Source organism: Mangifera indica, chromosome 2 (genome assembly GCF_011075055.1).
Source record: "Mangifera indica cultivar Alphonso chromosome 2, CATAS_Mindica_2.1, whole genome shotgun sequence".
Classification (NCBI taxonomy): Eukaryota; Viridiplantae; Streptophyta; class Magnoliopsida; order Sapindales; family Anacardiaceae; genus Mangifera; species Mangifera indica.
Window position 1 is genome coordinate 21,491,268 of NC_058138.1, and position 14,876 is coordinate 21,506,143.

Below are 14,876 nucleotides of genomic sequence, written 5' to 3' on the forward strand. Positions count from 1 at the left end.
AATATAATAATAAAATAATCCCGTACCTAAATTAGTTCATAACTCAGTTGCCGCATTAAAGCAACTGACTGAAACCATCATGGGCTCAAAGGAAGCCCAACAATGAATTTTAACGGTCAAATTTTCAATCCTCATCAGATTCTTCAGAATCTTTTAAGCCTTTTGTTCTGTTCTCCATCTCAATCTCATATCTTCCTTTCTTTCTTTCACTTTCTGTGCCAATCATTTTCTAAACCACTTAAGTAAAAGCGCTTCTGTTGAAGAGAAAGAATCATTTTTTTTACATAGAAGTCAGCATTTTTCTCATAATGGGCTGTTTTTTCCTATGTTTTGCCGCTAATAATAAGCATCGAAAGCACAAACGTTTGGCATATGCAACCCACTTTAGAGACAGAGTAAGTGAAGTTTAAAGCTTGATCATTAAATGGGATTTTTTTTCACTTTTGAAGTAAATCGTTTAGATAAATGAAGTTTGTTGTTGCAGAGACATGATGAGGATAACGCAGTTCTTCAAGTGACTGAATGGATTAAGCAAATGGAAACTAAGAAACCCATTTCAGAATCAAAGTAAGTTTTTTTTTTTAACAAGTTAAAATTTAGTGTTTTTTAACCTTTTATTTTATACATTTATTAATCCTTTAATGGGGTTTTGAGTATGAAGATTTATGTAGTTCACTGGTTTCTGGGTTTTTGAAGTTGTTTAACATAACATTATGCTAAAACTAAGAACATTGCAGTGAGTTACAAGATCTGACATTTTCCCTTTTTAATTTCTTTCTAATTCATAAACTAATTGTTTGATTTATATTTGTAGAGAGAAGCTTGAGAAGCCATCCAGTTGCGTTATTGAAAAGAAAGTTACTTTTGATTTGAATGTTAAAACCAACGGGGAAGTTAATGTTAATGATGATTTAGTTAAAATTAACAAGGAGAAGCAGGAGACTGAGGAAATTAATGTTTTTGATAATTTAGTTGAAAACAATGAGAAGGGAGAGGGTGAAAAGAGAGAGGAAGAAACAAAGGAAATCAGGTTAGATTCTGATTCAAGTACACCAAATGAAACATCTCATATTCAAAATAGATACCAAAGTTGTGCAAGTAGTGAAGAGGAAATTGAAGACTCAGACTTAAAAGAATGTGCAGTAGATGATGGTGACAGTGGTGGTGATGGTAGAATTTTGGTTCAAGAAGAGTCATCCGAGTCATTGTTTTCTTTATCCATAGACTCTAGGAAGCAGATTTCTGAAGTTGAATCCGGTGGAAAGGAGGTGAACAGTAGGCCAATGTCAATCCTTTGCACTACTCAAAAACTTGAGGAAATCGGATTGACTAGAAATGGTAGAGATAGAAGTCAGTTTGTTCAATCTGTTTTGAGTCCAGTTGAAAATGTTACTCAATGGAAAGTGGTAAAAGCAAGAGCAACACCTCTGCTGTCCAAGTACCAAGATAAGGAGAACATCTGTTTGGCACAAATTCATGATGTTCCCACTAGTCCAGAGCCTAAGCTATCAGCCTGCAATGCAAAATTGAATTCCAAAGAGAAGGCTATGGAACAAGAAATTGCAGTTGATACCAGCCTCTCAAGCTGGCTGGTTGAATCTGAAACCACACCAAAGTCCAAGACTAGCGCTGTCTCTGTTTGGAATTCATTATCAAAGAATGTGAATTCATCAAGAAGTCTTGAGGATAAACCAATCTCAGGAGCCTTGATGGTTGAGGAGCTCCAACAAGTATCTGCATCTAAAACTCCAAAAAGGGCAAGGAGCTGCAGTCCAGAGGAACCTGTAATAGGGACTGTTGGGAATTTCTGGAAACATACTGGGAAAATTATGGATTCAGACTCAGGCTCTTCTACGCAAGGAATACCAAAAACAATGAGCAGATATTGTGAGGTATAATAGAAGTTAGACTTCTGTGTTTATGTACACGTTTGTCAATGCAGGTACAGATAAATTTGTTTTGGTTGTGCAGGATGAGAGATTGAACTTGCAGTCTACCCCCTTTGAAGCAAAGATTAGAGAAAGCTTTGGACATTGGTGTTGCTGAAGTTTAGCTTGGTTTCCCACGGCGCATGGGATGGCTTGCGTAGAAGTGTTTTGGTATTTTTATGACACTATAAGTTAATTGCCTTGCAAATATATTGGTGGTTTTTGTAGTTTGTGAAGCAAATGTTAAACTTATGTTGGCTTTTCTCCACATTCTATTTATATAAATTTAGACTTTCATTCTTAATTGGGAGTGAAAAATTTAGTCTATTCTTGGGAGACTTTTCAATAGAAAGTTCAAAAGTCAACAATATCCATCTCTACCATCTTCTCATGAAACCTGGAACACCATTATTGCTCTTGCACACTTGTATGAAACTAATTGTCCAGAAAGTGAACTTCCTATGTGAATGAATAAGCCATAGTTTAAAGAAAAAGTTATATTGGCTTATTTGTTCTTCTAGCATGCGTGCTTGTAGTGTGATTTTGGATTCCGAGTTGTTGATATGATTTTGTGGAAAAGATTGTGTTGATATGGGGTGATTATGAACAAAGAGGAATGCGATAAGTATGAATAACTATATTTATGGAATTTTCATCTCTCCATATATCCCAGATGAATAAACAACGATTCATTCCAATGCTGGATTCAAATGTGAAAAATCATTTCTTTAGCAGGGGCAAACAAGGCTTACAAATGGCTTAAAGACAAAAGAATTGGTAGCCACAGGGTATAGAACCTAAAACATTAACTCTACGCTCTACTTTATTTGGCTAGTAAAGCCACTACTCATTTCTAGATTGATATACTGAGTATGTCTACACATCGTGAAAGAGCCGTCGGATCTGCTCAACGCTTGCTGGTATCAATGTCACTGGGCAGCGTTTATACTGTGGCAATAAAATTCAACATTGTTAACTTGTAAAACAAAATTTATAACACATTCAACAAATAGGGGAAAACTTGATGACGGTGGAACTACAAAGCTTCATACATAAAGTTTGGGGATAGTCATAGAGATATAAATCTAAGAACTTACTCTTACCGAGTCCTGCTCTTAGCTTAAAACAAAACTGAACCTCAATTTGTGAATTACCAAAAACACAAGTACACGCAATACAAACCTAACAATTCTGTTTTACTGTATGGAATGGAAACTTCTGCTTAAGAATTTAGGCTCTTGGATTCCCAATGAGGTTCCCATATGTTTTCAAGTCACTTCAGTATTGCAGAAAAGATAGTTTTCAATGAGTAAAGAAATTCAATATTGGTTTAAGCATATAATCCAATCTTATAAAAACATGTTTTCAGCTACAGGTGAAAATGGGTGACCAAAACAGTGGAGTAAGAATCAGTTCTGCAACAATTACAGATGTGTATTGGAATCCACTAATATCAAACAGATATACAAGAATTGTTATGGAATTATTAATCAAGAGATAAGAATAACAGTCTAGAGGTCTCACCTGAGAAATGTACTTGAATATGCAAGCGTAGCAGAAAACAAATCCCGAGGCTGTAACTACAGAGGGATTTGCACGCTTCTGTGAGCACAACGGACAGATTGTTTTATCAGGTGGCAGTGGAATACCTTCCTTGGCAACCTGATGAATTTGTAAATTAAATTTGTTATTTTAGGCAACATAGAACCAAATCTATAAAAAGTAGTTAAATACTCCTATCCAACATTGGGAACTCCTTAGTGAGATGATGATGAGCATGACTCTGAGAGACTGAAAGAAAGATAATAAATATAATTAGCAGGATTCATGTCTGACCTGCGGCGGTGGAGGTGGTGGCGGCGGCGGGTATACAGTTGGGGCTGACATTCTCTCCTCAGCAGATTGATACCACCACTCCATCATCTATATAATTAACATTAATAAAAAATTTTAAGATTAGTAAAAATGAAATTTGAAGAAAAATGCATGAGATGACATGAATAAGATTAGTATCAAACTGTCTTGTTGCATGAGATAAATATATAATTTCCATAAAATAAGGCAAAAATGAAACAAGAGGACATTAACTTAGCTCCTAGATATATGGACAATAAACACAAGAATATTAAACCTGAGAAGAATTTGACAAACTCTCAAAGTGCTAAGGGCAACTCCATTTAATTTAATTAAAAGATTTCATACAGGGAGAAATAAATTCAAATATATTAAAATAATTCTGCTAAAAGCCAGTATAGCTGAATCCCAAATATAATGTACTCATTCACAAGTCATTGTATTGTGAATCTAAGCAATTACAATTTTCAAATACTTTTAACATGGAGATAAAGGTACCCTGTAGTTATATCTATATTGACTGCCACTTTTCCTACTCCACTATTTTTCCTAGTTTCTTGAAAAAACAATCGGTCAAGCAATATACAGCTGAAGGTAACAATACCTGTAACAAAAAAAATAAAAATACTTTCAACACTAATAAGTTCTTCAATGTATTGTCAAACTACTACAATAATCCTTAAAAAAATTTAAAAGTTTTCAACTTTTTAAAATAAATACTACTTTAGAAGGGACATAATATTGTATGCAGATAAACTACTCACTTTAAAAATGAACACTGCTGCAATCAAGCCAGTTTGAGCATAGTCGAGCATGGCATACGCACGGCTAAGCAACGCTCCTTGTAATTTCTGTAAGCATTTATGGTTGCTGCTCAATATGCTATAATCTCAATAATGATTTCAAGTTATATTGTTTTACTTTTCAGATTTGTGCAAACATGTATTCACTGTGGTATGAAATTTTACCTAAAATCACCAATTAAAGAAGGAAATTGAAATTATACCTGCAACCAAGGTGGGCCATGAAGTCTGTCACGTTCACGGCTACGTATCTTTGAAATTCTAGAAGAATTATCCATCTACCTTGACATAAAAAAAGTGAGGAACAAAATATTATGAAAATTTAAATTCATATATATATATATATATATATATATCCAAGAACAGAGATAAAGTTTTATGCATATGTTCACAAGTTGCTACTTCAAATTCTTAAACATTCTAACTATATCTATTACCAGTTCTTGCCCTGTAGCTCGACAAACATGAATTCCAAGAGCATGCAACCCAACAGAATAGAACCCAGTAGCATCCAGCAGATATAGGAGCTGGTATGTAAATGATAATCCTGCATTATGAAGGCTCAGTTAAAAAGGGTACTTGAAGACAGCTAAGACATTGACATATTATTTCAAAGAAAAATTATTCCAAGGATCATGATTGCATTCATTCTCACTCCAAAGCAAACAATGTCAGTTTCAAAGAAACCAACATTAAAAACTGATTTCCAGGGAACAAGTTTATGTCCAATATACAAAGAAGCCAACTTTAATTTTGAAGGTTTACAGCATATTTCAAGGCTTAAAAATTAATAAGATCATAAATCAATAAGATGGAATTTTATTACAGCTCATGCTTGACTTTTGTTTCAGAACAAAGAGAATATTCAACCTCTTACCACTGAAGAATAAATTAACCATTGCAATATTCTGTTCATGTTAATTTTATAAATGTTCAGCATTATACCAATAAAGACATGATAAGAACTTAAAGTTCCACGTACCTTCACAGCTAGCATGCACCCATGGATAGCAAGCAAAAATGATTTTCTGAATTTTCCTTGACAAACGTGTTCTAACAGATGTTTCTGTTTCCAAAGTTCCATCAGAAACAAGAGAACCTCCCCCATCATCAAAATAGTCAGCATCACCAAATCTCTCAGCACCAGGACCCCATAAACTGGCTTGCAACCTAGCTTCCCTTTCTTTGTTATAGACTGAATTCAACTTCGACTTAAGATACGGCAACACAACCTAAACAATAAGAGAAAAGCCACAGATAAAAATGCCTCATCTAGCAATGTTGTCAAGGGAAGGAGTATATGAATTTATAGAAGCAACTGAATGACCAAAAATCAAACAATTAATTGGAAAAACACAGCCAGACATAGAATCAGAATACAATACCATAAATACAACCGAAAGAACTTTCTGACGCTTTTCTAATCCAGAATGCTGAATGCCGTCACTTGTCTTCAGTTTGGCATCATCCATTTTTACCTTTATTCTCACAGCTCTCCTTCGCAAACCATAGAGCGATTCAGAAAAAGAGGCATCTGAAATGCATGTTAAACAAAAAAAAGAGATTTAGCAGACAGAACCCATTGCTATTAAAACAGTAAAAGACCCAATGGAATGCCCATTTTACATGCAGACCATGGTTACTGAAAATCATATCTGTTGAGCTATGGCATCCACAGGGCCAATCAACATAGAATGAAGATTATTAACTAAGTGGGAGCTTTTTACTTCCTATAAGATTTATAAAATTATAGATTAGAATGTTGATGGAAAGATACCACATAGATCCTGGCACAATGGAGCCCACTAAATTTATGCAACAGAATTGGTTGAATATCCAATAAACCTTTTATGTCAAATGGAAGAGCTGAATATTATTCGTACAAATAATGGCTCAAATCAGGCAGTTCCAAAGCAATTTGCAGAGTTCAAACGGCAAGAACATTAGCATTTGCCAAGTAAAGAATATATTTCTAGTAACAGGAAAACCACATAATCTGTAAGACACTAAGCATTAATAGCAAAGAAGAAAACCTGTGTTTCGTAAACTATGGGTTTCAAGAACCAACATAAGCAAAGAAAAGAATTCATCTTCATAGTCTAAAAGCTTGTGGAGAAACGGTCTTCTTAATGCCAACACCTGCAAAATCACACACACATAATGGCTAACATATCATTTTCAATTTAACACAACAATCGAGCATCGATGAGTTTACTGGTGCAGAGCTTAGGTTAAACAGCAAAAGGCAAGTACTTTTGTTGCTTCTAAAGTCAAAATTAGCTTAATTTTCAGTTTAGGAATGACAGTGAAGTTATAAAATTTCAACTCGAAAGAGTAAAGATTTTAAGAATTAAACAATCGGACAAAAAAAAAAACCAGATCACATCACAGCTTAAAACGGAAGGGAAATTCAGTGAAAAACGTGGAAAGCATCACTAAACTCAAATGGGTACACAATAATTTCAGTTAGAAGAAAGAAAAGCGAAAAATTAAGGAAAATAAATAAAGGGCTTACGCCAATAGAGTAAGTAAGAGCGGCTCGAAGACTGGCGGGGAGTTGTTGAGCAGCGGCCATCTCGAAGAAGGTAGGACGCGTCCCTTGTCCTGCCACTTGAAACAACATCTTTGTTTTGATGATTCAATAGTTGTCGCCAATAATTTGAATTATGCCTCGAAAGAAGAAAATTTTCTGTGTTTGCTGCTATATCTTGCTTGTGAAGATGAATCCCATCACAGCCGTGATTTGAAATAAAAAATATATATATACTCAAAATTGGATTTTGTTTATTTTTATTATATTTAGAGAATATGATGCTTTATTATTTCATTTTTCTTTTAAGCCAATTTGTTATGAATGTGATGCAGCCAAATTCAACCTCACATTCTTTGCCTTTTGGAAGGGGCAGCTGTCTCTATATCATTTTCTTTTTCACTTAATTTATGTTTTGTTTGATTATTTTATTCTATGTTTTGAAAGTTCATCTTTCAGGTAATAAAGATCTTTGTGATGTAATGGCACATCCTTTTACAAGTTTGTGTGATCATCTCCATTAAAGGGTGAAAACTTGACAAGACAATCACATATATTGAGATATGCTTTTTACTTGCATTATTTGAAAGGCAAATGAGAAATGAGGTTCAAATTAGTTGTATCTCTATACATATAAACAGTCACCTTACGTGAACCATTATTCTAGGAAGAAGAGACACAAAAGTTACAAATTCTACTGTCAGCTTTCAGTGCAAATTCAATCCCACATTCAACATAACATTGAAATCTGAGTCTTCCTGTCTTTGTTAATATGAAATAGTAAAGCCTGACTGTTAAAAACTCCTAAATTGAATAATCTTATGTCTAAATGAGAAATATAGACCAACCAATGTCAAGTCTACAGGGTGATCAGTCAGATGCAGATTTCACTGAACATTCTGCTGTGTCGTTCATTCTTGCTCGTTTTGTGTTAGTGTGACTTGATTCATCATCATCCAGGTCAACAGCATCGGTTTCTGGGGACTTCTGCTTCTTGCTTGAATTCTGGGGACTTTCAACAAATGTAGCGTTTACATTACCAGTATTTGTTCCTGTTTGGGTCAGATCAAGCTCCGCAGCTTCTGGTTTTTCATTTTTGGGTGATTGCTGCTTTGATTTCTCTGATGGAGAGGAAGGATCGATATGGTTTGATAAAGAGGCATTGGACTTGTCATTTTCCATTTTTCTTTGTTGCTCAAACATCTGTTGAAGATACCTCCCCTGTTCTTCAATTCGCAATTGCAAATTTCTCTGAATCTGTGGAATAGTATGACACCATAAATATAAGAACCTGTAGATGTGACATTAACAGTATTTTCTAAGAAAATTTTGTTAGACAAAAAGGGTCTCAAAAATTAATCTCTCTTATAAATCCTCACCCAGTCCTCCCTCACTTTTACCTTCTTGCATTATCAAGTGACTTTGTCACAGTTGACAACTATGTTACAGCTTTCTTCTCATTAATTCATTGTCTTCACTAACTATTTTAGTGTAACAGAGAAGATTTTCCAGGTTTAAGTACAAGGAGCAACTTATTTGTCTCTTCAACAGCCACTGTGTTTGATCTCCATATAACTTGGACAACAAAATTTAAGCAAATGAAAAACAATGCTTATCATTGCATTGTCTTGAATCTTATCCCTAACATTTCTGATACAATTTTCATGTCCAAAGAAGTGAAGCAGGATAACCAATAGTATACCTCAAGCTGTTCATGGAGCCGCTTCTGAACTTCCATCTGCAATCGCAATGCTTCGGTGATGCTCATCGTCCTGTTATCAAACCAACATAGTATGAATTTCAAGACCAAAATACGCTAACTGTGCACCATTGCATTGGAAGTAACATACAAGTTTAAGAAGACCTGCTATGGGTAATCTACAGAGCCAAACACACAGAAAGCCACAACTGGAAAGTGCAGCAGCATTCTATGAACATGTATGCTATACATAATCTCTTATGATCAAAGGATTTTGGATGATGATTTCATGCAGATAGTTTATCTAAATCACTTTCTTTTTTATTAGCTAAGCAAGTGCTTTCATTCCAACAACTGCTAGATTGTCATAGCAAGGTCCACCAAGGTATTCTGGGATCATAGAAAGATAGCAAAAGAAGTCCTAAAGAAACAGGACCCTGCATTCACCAGAATCAATTTCTAAAGCTACGGATAATAAGTGAAAGTTAGACAGTCAAGGGATTGTTCAGATTTAATATCTTAAACAGGTTCCTGCCTGCACCAAAACCACTACATTCAGCTAAAAGATAATAATAAGGTGCAAATTTAGCTATAAGGAATTGATTGACTTAATTCCTAAAGAAAGTGAGGCAAATATGGTCAAGACTTACTATTCCCATTAAGTGGCCTTCTCATTTCAGCTTTGCCATAAAGTTTATAATTAACTTGATAAAATATGTTAAGAATCTAAACATAAGGTGAATACCAAATCTTGCCTCGTACACAGATAGAGTAGCTGATATGGTAACTAGAGGACTTAAAAAAAGAAAATATAAGTACCCTGAGACACATGACAAGAGAATGGCACAAGTACTCATACACACATATACAAGAATTTTCAAGTATGAACGTACACATTTTCTTAAAATTTGGACCTCATCAGCTGACAGTAATAAAATCTAGATGGCAAATATTCACAGTTTTCAATGCCAAAAATCACGTCTCAGTTTTTAGTAAGTGTTAGATAATAGTTATAAACTATTCGTTGGCCTCCTACGGTGAGGCTTATATGTATGACTTAATACTCAACATAAAGGATCTTGCATACGTTTTCAAATCCAATGACTTCATCTCTTCAGTAGGGGTCGATTTCTTCTCTGATGTTTCTGCAAAGATAACAATACTTTTCAACCAGTTGTATTCTACCAAGCCTTATCATAATTTAATAGTATGGCAATGGCATGAACAAGGTACAGGAAAAATTAATGGAAGCAACGGGCATACCTTCTGAAGACTCTGGCTTGTGTCTTGCTGTTCTATATTTCTGAAATTCAAATTTTTAATTTTTTCACTAAGTCAAAAAAAGCCCAAACAAGGTTGAAAGATGGAATTAAAAAAAAAAAAAGACCTGCAGGTGGCTTTTAACATGATAGATTGTCAGGCCTTCAACATTCATGACCTTTAAAACGCCCTTTGGAGTCGCTCCTGTGTATTAAGTTATTTGTGAAAATGAGTGAAAGCATATAATTTATCAGGTCATAACGAGATTAAAAAGGGACAATTTTACATGAAGGTCACTCACGTTCACTTCCCCCCAGCTGATTAACAGCCTCTATGAAAGCCTCATGAAGTTCTGGAGTCCATCGCATTCTGGATTTGGTTTGGGGTGCTGCAGATAATGGATTAGCAACAGTGTGAAATTCTTCACTTGACACAGGCTGATGCTGATGGATTTGGGATTGTTTCACCGAGAGATTTGTAGATGGTTTCAGCACCTAACATATTGTCCAGAATTATTAAGTGAAATGGAACCAGAGACAAAAATTGAAGCACTTGAATAAGATAAATTTATCTCTGCTTGGAGGACAAAAGGTAACTCGATACCGCTCTTCAAATTTAAGGGAAAAGGAAAAGTAGATTACATGCAGAAGACTTGAGGTTTATATAAAATTCTCTTCATTTATACTCAAACATATACAAGACCACTGTATAAGATGGAAAAGAGGAATTCAAGAACAATAATGCAAATTATGGTAAACAAACATAGCCAAAGCGATTATAGATTTTAAGCTCAGCCACGTTCAGCATCTATCAGAAAAATTAACATTTTGACAAGTGAGCTAAGAAGGGAGAGCAAAATCTAGACATTTATGAAAGTTACAACTGCATTGATGATATTCTATATTTTCTTCATGTGTGCTGTGTTTTAAGCATCAAAACCAAGAATTTAACTGGAAGCAAGATGTACCATAAGTGTTAAGTGATTGCTAAAATGCCATGTTCCAAGATTAATTTAAAAGAGGAACTAACCTTCAGTCTTGCCTCGGCAGCATCAACATTGGCAAGAATTTCGCTCCAATTAGGGTCCAGACCATCCTCAACAGAGATCAATTGATCAGCCCACTCCTCCCACTCGGCACTCTTATCATGATCCTCAGATTCCATATTACGAGTATTGCTTTCCACCAGTCCAGTTTGTATAGCGGCATTTTCAGGAAAATGAAGAAAATCTGGAAGTGGATCTATACACCATGAGACATCCTTATTATCCGTAGGGATATCAATCGATGCTGTAGATTGTGATTCTGAAGGAGGAAAATAGGCTGGTGGCAATGTTGTTCGCCCTGTTGACAATTGAGAAATGAAAGGAAAATTTTGGGAATTCCTTTCATTGGGTGAAACAGAAGAAACAAGCATATCATTAGGAATTCTGGAAGACGGTGAAAATGAGTGCCCAGCAGTTGCACAGTTGTGAGCTGAAGGAGATGGCTGTGGGAATATGGGATTAGTCATATGTTCTTTCTCTGAGGAAATTTGACAAGAGTTGGGCAATTTGGGATACTTCTCTCCAGTATGAGTAGGAAGAACAGGAAAAGATGAAGACATAGTATCAAAACCCTCCAAATCACTTGGCTAATTTGCACCTGGTCCCTGAATAAACAAAGTGGGGCATGCTCATTAGTGTCATAAATTGTATGTTTCAAACAATTGCAGCGACTACACCCTCACTAGAGCTTACTACGTGTCGTGCACACAATTGTCAAATACAGTTTCTCAAACTCATTGTTGCTAATTCAGATGGCTACAGTCACAGTAAAGCACATATATGGAACCTGGGAAAAAATTAACAATGAAGTGTACCATTATAAACATGAATAACCAATAGAAAAAAGAAAATTATTCAAAAAAGAAATTAATCGTTTAGAATGTCATCATCAACAGATACAAGATGAAACTTATTCTCAAGGCTTTAACCTTTCAGAGATAAAATTACACAGACAATCAGGTGAAGATAGGTAAATTGGAAATAAACAAAAAAGGTTTTAAAAAAAAGGGAAGAAGAGGTGTAACTTCTTGATAACTCAGCATAACATTTAATATGATACAAAATATTTTGCGGTGCAAAATGAGACATCTTTAAGTCAGATATGTTTTAAGAAAATACATATAAAATATCATAACACTTTATTGCTAGGCATAAAATCAGCAGTACTATACATAAGACTGAATGGTTTACTCAAACTTACTTATGTATTCTTTATTCAATACCATAGCTTAATCAGCGAAGTACCACAAACTCCTGAACTAGAACTGAAGCTTTGAAAAGAGAGTCAATCAAATTGAGCAAATGTACCAATTTTAAGCTGAGGCAAAATGTTAAGAAGGAATTGTGCAACTTAAGACTGGTGCAAAGTCGAAAAGAAATATTTGTCGCCACTATCTATCCAATCACTCATAAGATATCATCCAACTCAAACTATAATGTGTAAGGAAATTCAAACAAATACTTTTGCTGGTCAATTACAGCACAAAGAGACAGTAGCAAAGGGCCAAATTGGAAGCTTGATTCTGCAATATGAAACCTTCAAGCCCAGACACATGCAGAACATGAACTTAAAATCATGATAAAATCAGTATTCACAGAATGACCATCAAGTTCCATTCATCAAAAATCAAGAGTTTACAGAAGGAGCTATATATTTACCATCACAGAAACTCCAACAGAATAGGCAATCAATCCCACAACACAAAAGCTGCAAACTTCCAATTCTCAATCAAAACAAACACAACCCTGATTCATACTTACCCAGAAAAGACCAAAAGCTTAACAAAATCCAACAAGGGTATTTCAGATAATGAGTTATTAAAGCCTGTCCACACACAACATAACTCAAAAATCCAAAAGGGTACCGATGAAACTTACTCTAAACTACGTTAAAATCAAGATTGAAACGGTTGGATAGAAACCCGATGTGTTGGCGCTGAAACGCAGACAGACAAAAATACTCTCGATGAACAATACGGCTTTTGTGTTCCTGATTTCGACTACGATGTGACGTCACAGCCTTTAAAGAGGGGAATTCGTATTTGGCTTCATTTATTTCTCTATTAATCGTCACCAAACTTAACGTGCATGTAATGACTGTAACCTGCTTATTCTCAGCCGTTTGGTTTCTGTGAAGAAGTTTGGTGATTTTATGGACGGTGGTGATGTGGGAAGGAATTAGATTGAAATGTGGAAGGAGTCTAGGAGATGAGGAAAAATGGCTGCTTTTGTAAGTAAACAAGTACGTAGAGCCAAGTACAATTGGTTGCTTCTGTTACTGCTTTCAGCGGTTGCTGAGCCCGCTTGAGTTATGTTCTTGATTTGGTCAAAGCCTTGTCGGCTCCTTGAATAAAAAATAAAAAGACAAAAACAGAAAGGAAGAGTAATTTCTCCAGTATTCATTCATGCGTCACTTAAATATGCCAATAGATTCTTACTCACGTATGTCATAACTTTCCCAGAAAAGCTTACACGAATTTAATATAGGCCAAATTACTATTTCCATAAATTTCTTTACAAAATCTGATCGATTTTTCTAAAAATGGTAAGGAAACAAAAAATTCTAAATATGATTTTTTTTCTAAATTTAATTAAATAATATTTTGCATTCTTAGTTTATATTATTTTTAATTAAAATTAATAAAAAAATATTAATATAAATATACATAAAGATATCAATGTCCCATAATTGTATATTTGAGAGTGCTATAATTTTTAAAAGGCCAAAAGGGTTACTCTCGCTCAAAGTTTAATATATTGTTAAACTGATATCTGCAACTTTTTGAGAATTTACATATTTACCCATTATTCAATTTTTATTAAAGTTTTATATTAGTTGCAAGGGTAAAAAGTTATTTTACTAATAATATTAAAAAATTTATAATTTTATCTTTTTTTTTATATTTTAAAAATTGATGATTTCACTCATACCTCAACTTTTCTAATTTTGAAAAACGACTTTTCCCCAATCTCTAGAGTTTTTTTTCTTCCCTCTTTGACCACTATCTTCGTCTTTCACAATTGTCTCTTTTCACCTTAAACCTTTGTCGGTCATCTCTCTCCATAGACGTATGAAGATGAAGACAAATTGTAAACCTTTTTAATTGATGAAACTAATGAATAATTTTGGCATATGAATTAAAAAAATAGTTTTTACAAATTTAAAGGGTAGAAATATGTTATTTAAGTAAATCTTAGGTGAAAAATAGATATGTGGCCTTTGATATATTAATAAAATTATATACATAATTTTATATATAAACAATAATATATCATCATGTGATTAGACATTGTTTTATCTTTAATATTAAATTATTCAATCATATAATGATAAATTATTATTTGTATATAAAATTATATGTAAAAATTATATACATAATATTACTCTTAATATATATACCTGAACGTCGATGGCAACTCTCCATGTCCATTCATCTATATGTTAAACTCCAATTAATTCAACCTAACAAAATTGAAAAAAAAATAGATATTTAGGGTTTAACATATGATTTAAATACTTTTTTTAATCGTTTTTATTATTTTAAAAACAAGATAAAATATTATTTAATTATGTGATTTTATATATATATAGAAGACTTTGTAATGGTATAATATACGGGTAATTTTTAACATGTTCTATACTATTATAAGAATAAGTGAATAAGATATTAGGAGTTTGATGGACATGGTACTTCTTGATGATAATTTTATAAAAGTCAATGATTATCCATTTAATCTCTCTAATTAGTTTTTAATT

General features: G+C 33.9%; 3 protein-coding genes across 7 annotated transcripts; 1 reads left to right on the plus strand and 2 right to left on the minus strand.

The window, feature by feature from the left end:
- Window positions 1–165: 165 nt before the first annotated feature.
- On the plus strand, window positions 166–2,232 carry LOC123208402. Its single transcript, XM_044625895.1, has 4 exons — window positions 166–395; window positions 485–567; window positions 815–1,892; window positions 1,972–2,232. Exons 1-4 carry the CDS (start codon window positions 309–311, stop codon window positions 2,044–2,046), a joined length of 1,323 nt encoding a protein of 440 aa, XP_044481830.1. The 5' UTR covers window positions 166–308; the 3' UTR covers window positions 2,047–2,232.
- A 313-nt stretch (window positions 2,233–2,545) lies between these two features.
- On the minus strand, window positions 2,546–7,474 carry LOC123208404 (peroxisome biogenesis protein 12). The gene is made up of 10 exons (XM_044625896.1): window positions 7,101–7,474; window positions 6,619–6,724; window positions 5,971–6,119; window positions 5,568–5,817; window positions 5,023–5,132; window positions 4,789–4,863; window positions 4,547–4,633; window positions 3,765–3,851; window positions 3,453–3,590; window positions 2,546–2,876 (listed from the first exon to the last, which is right to left on the minus strand). The coding sequence occupies exons 1-10, from the start codon at window positions 7,206–7,208 to the stop codon at window positions 2,805–2,807; spliced, it is 1,182 nt and encodes a 393-aa protein (XP_044481831.1). The 5' UTR covers window positions 7,209–7,474; the 3' UTR covers window positions 2,546–2,804.
- Window positions 7,475–7,717: 243 nt separating this feature from the next.
- Window positions 7,718–13,401, minus strand: LOC123208401 (protein PHR1-LIKE 1). Of its 5 annotated transcripts, XM_044625891.1 has the most exons (9): window positions 12,998–13,401; window positions 11,813–11,906; window positions 11,104–11,724; window positions 10,376–10,568; window positions 10,202–10,278; window positions 10,078–10,117; window positions 9,902–9,959; window positions 8,818–8,887; window positions 7,718–8,372 (listed from the first exon to the last, which is right to left on the minus strand). In XM_044625891.1, exons 3-9 carry the CDS (start codon window positions 11,677–11,679, stop codon window positions 7,986–7,988), a joined length of 1,401 nt encoding a protein of 466 aa, XP_044481826.1. In that variant the 5' UTR covers window positions 11,680–11,724; window positions 11,813–11,906; window positions 12,998–13,401; the 3' UTR covers window positions 7,718–7,985. The 5 variants fall into 5 exon arrangements, with proteins under 5 accessions (XP_044481826.1, XP_044481825.1, XP_044481829.1 ...); XM_044625890.1 differs by lacking the exon at window positions 11,813–11,906; XM_044625894.1 differs by lacking the exons at window positions 11,813–11,906; window positions 12,998–13,401 and adding an exon at window positions 12,881–12,954.
- Between the last annotated feature and the right edge of the window lie 1,475 nt (window positions 13,402–14,876).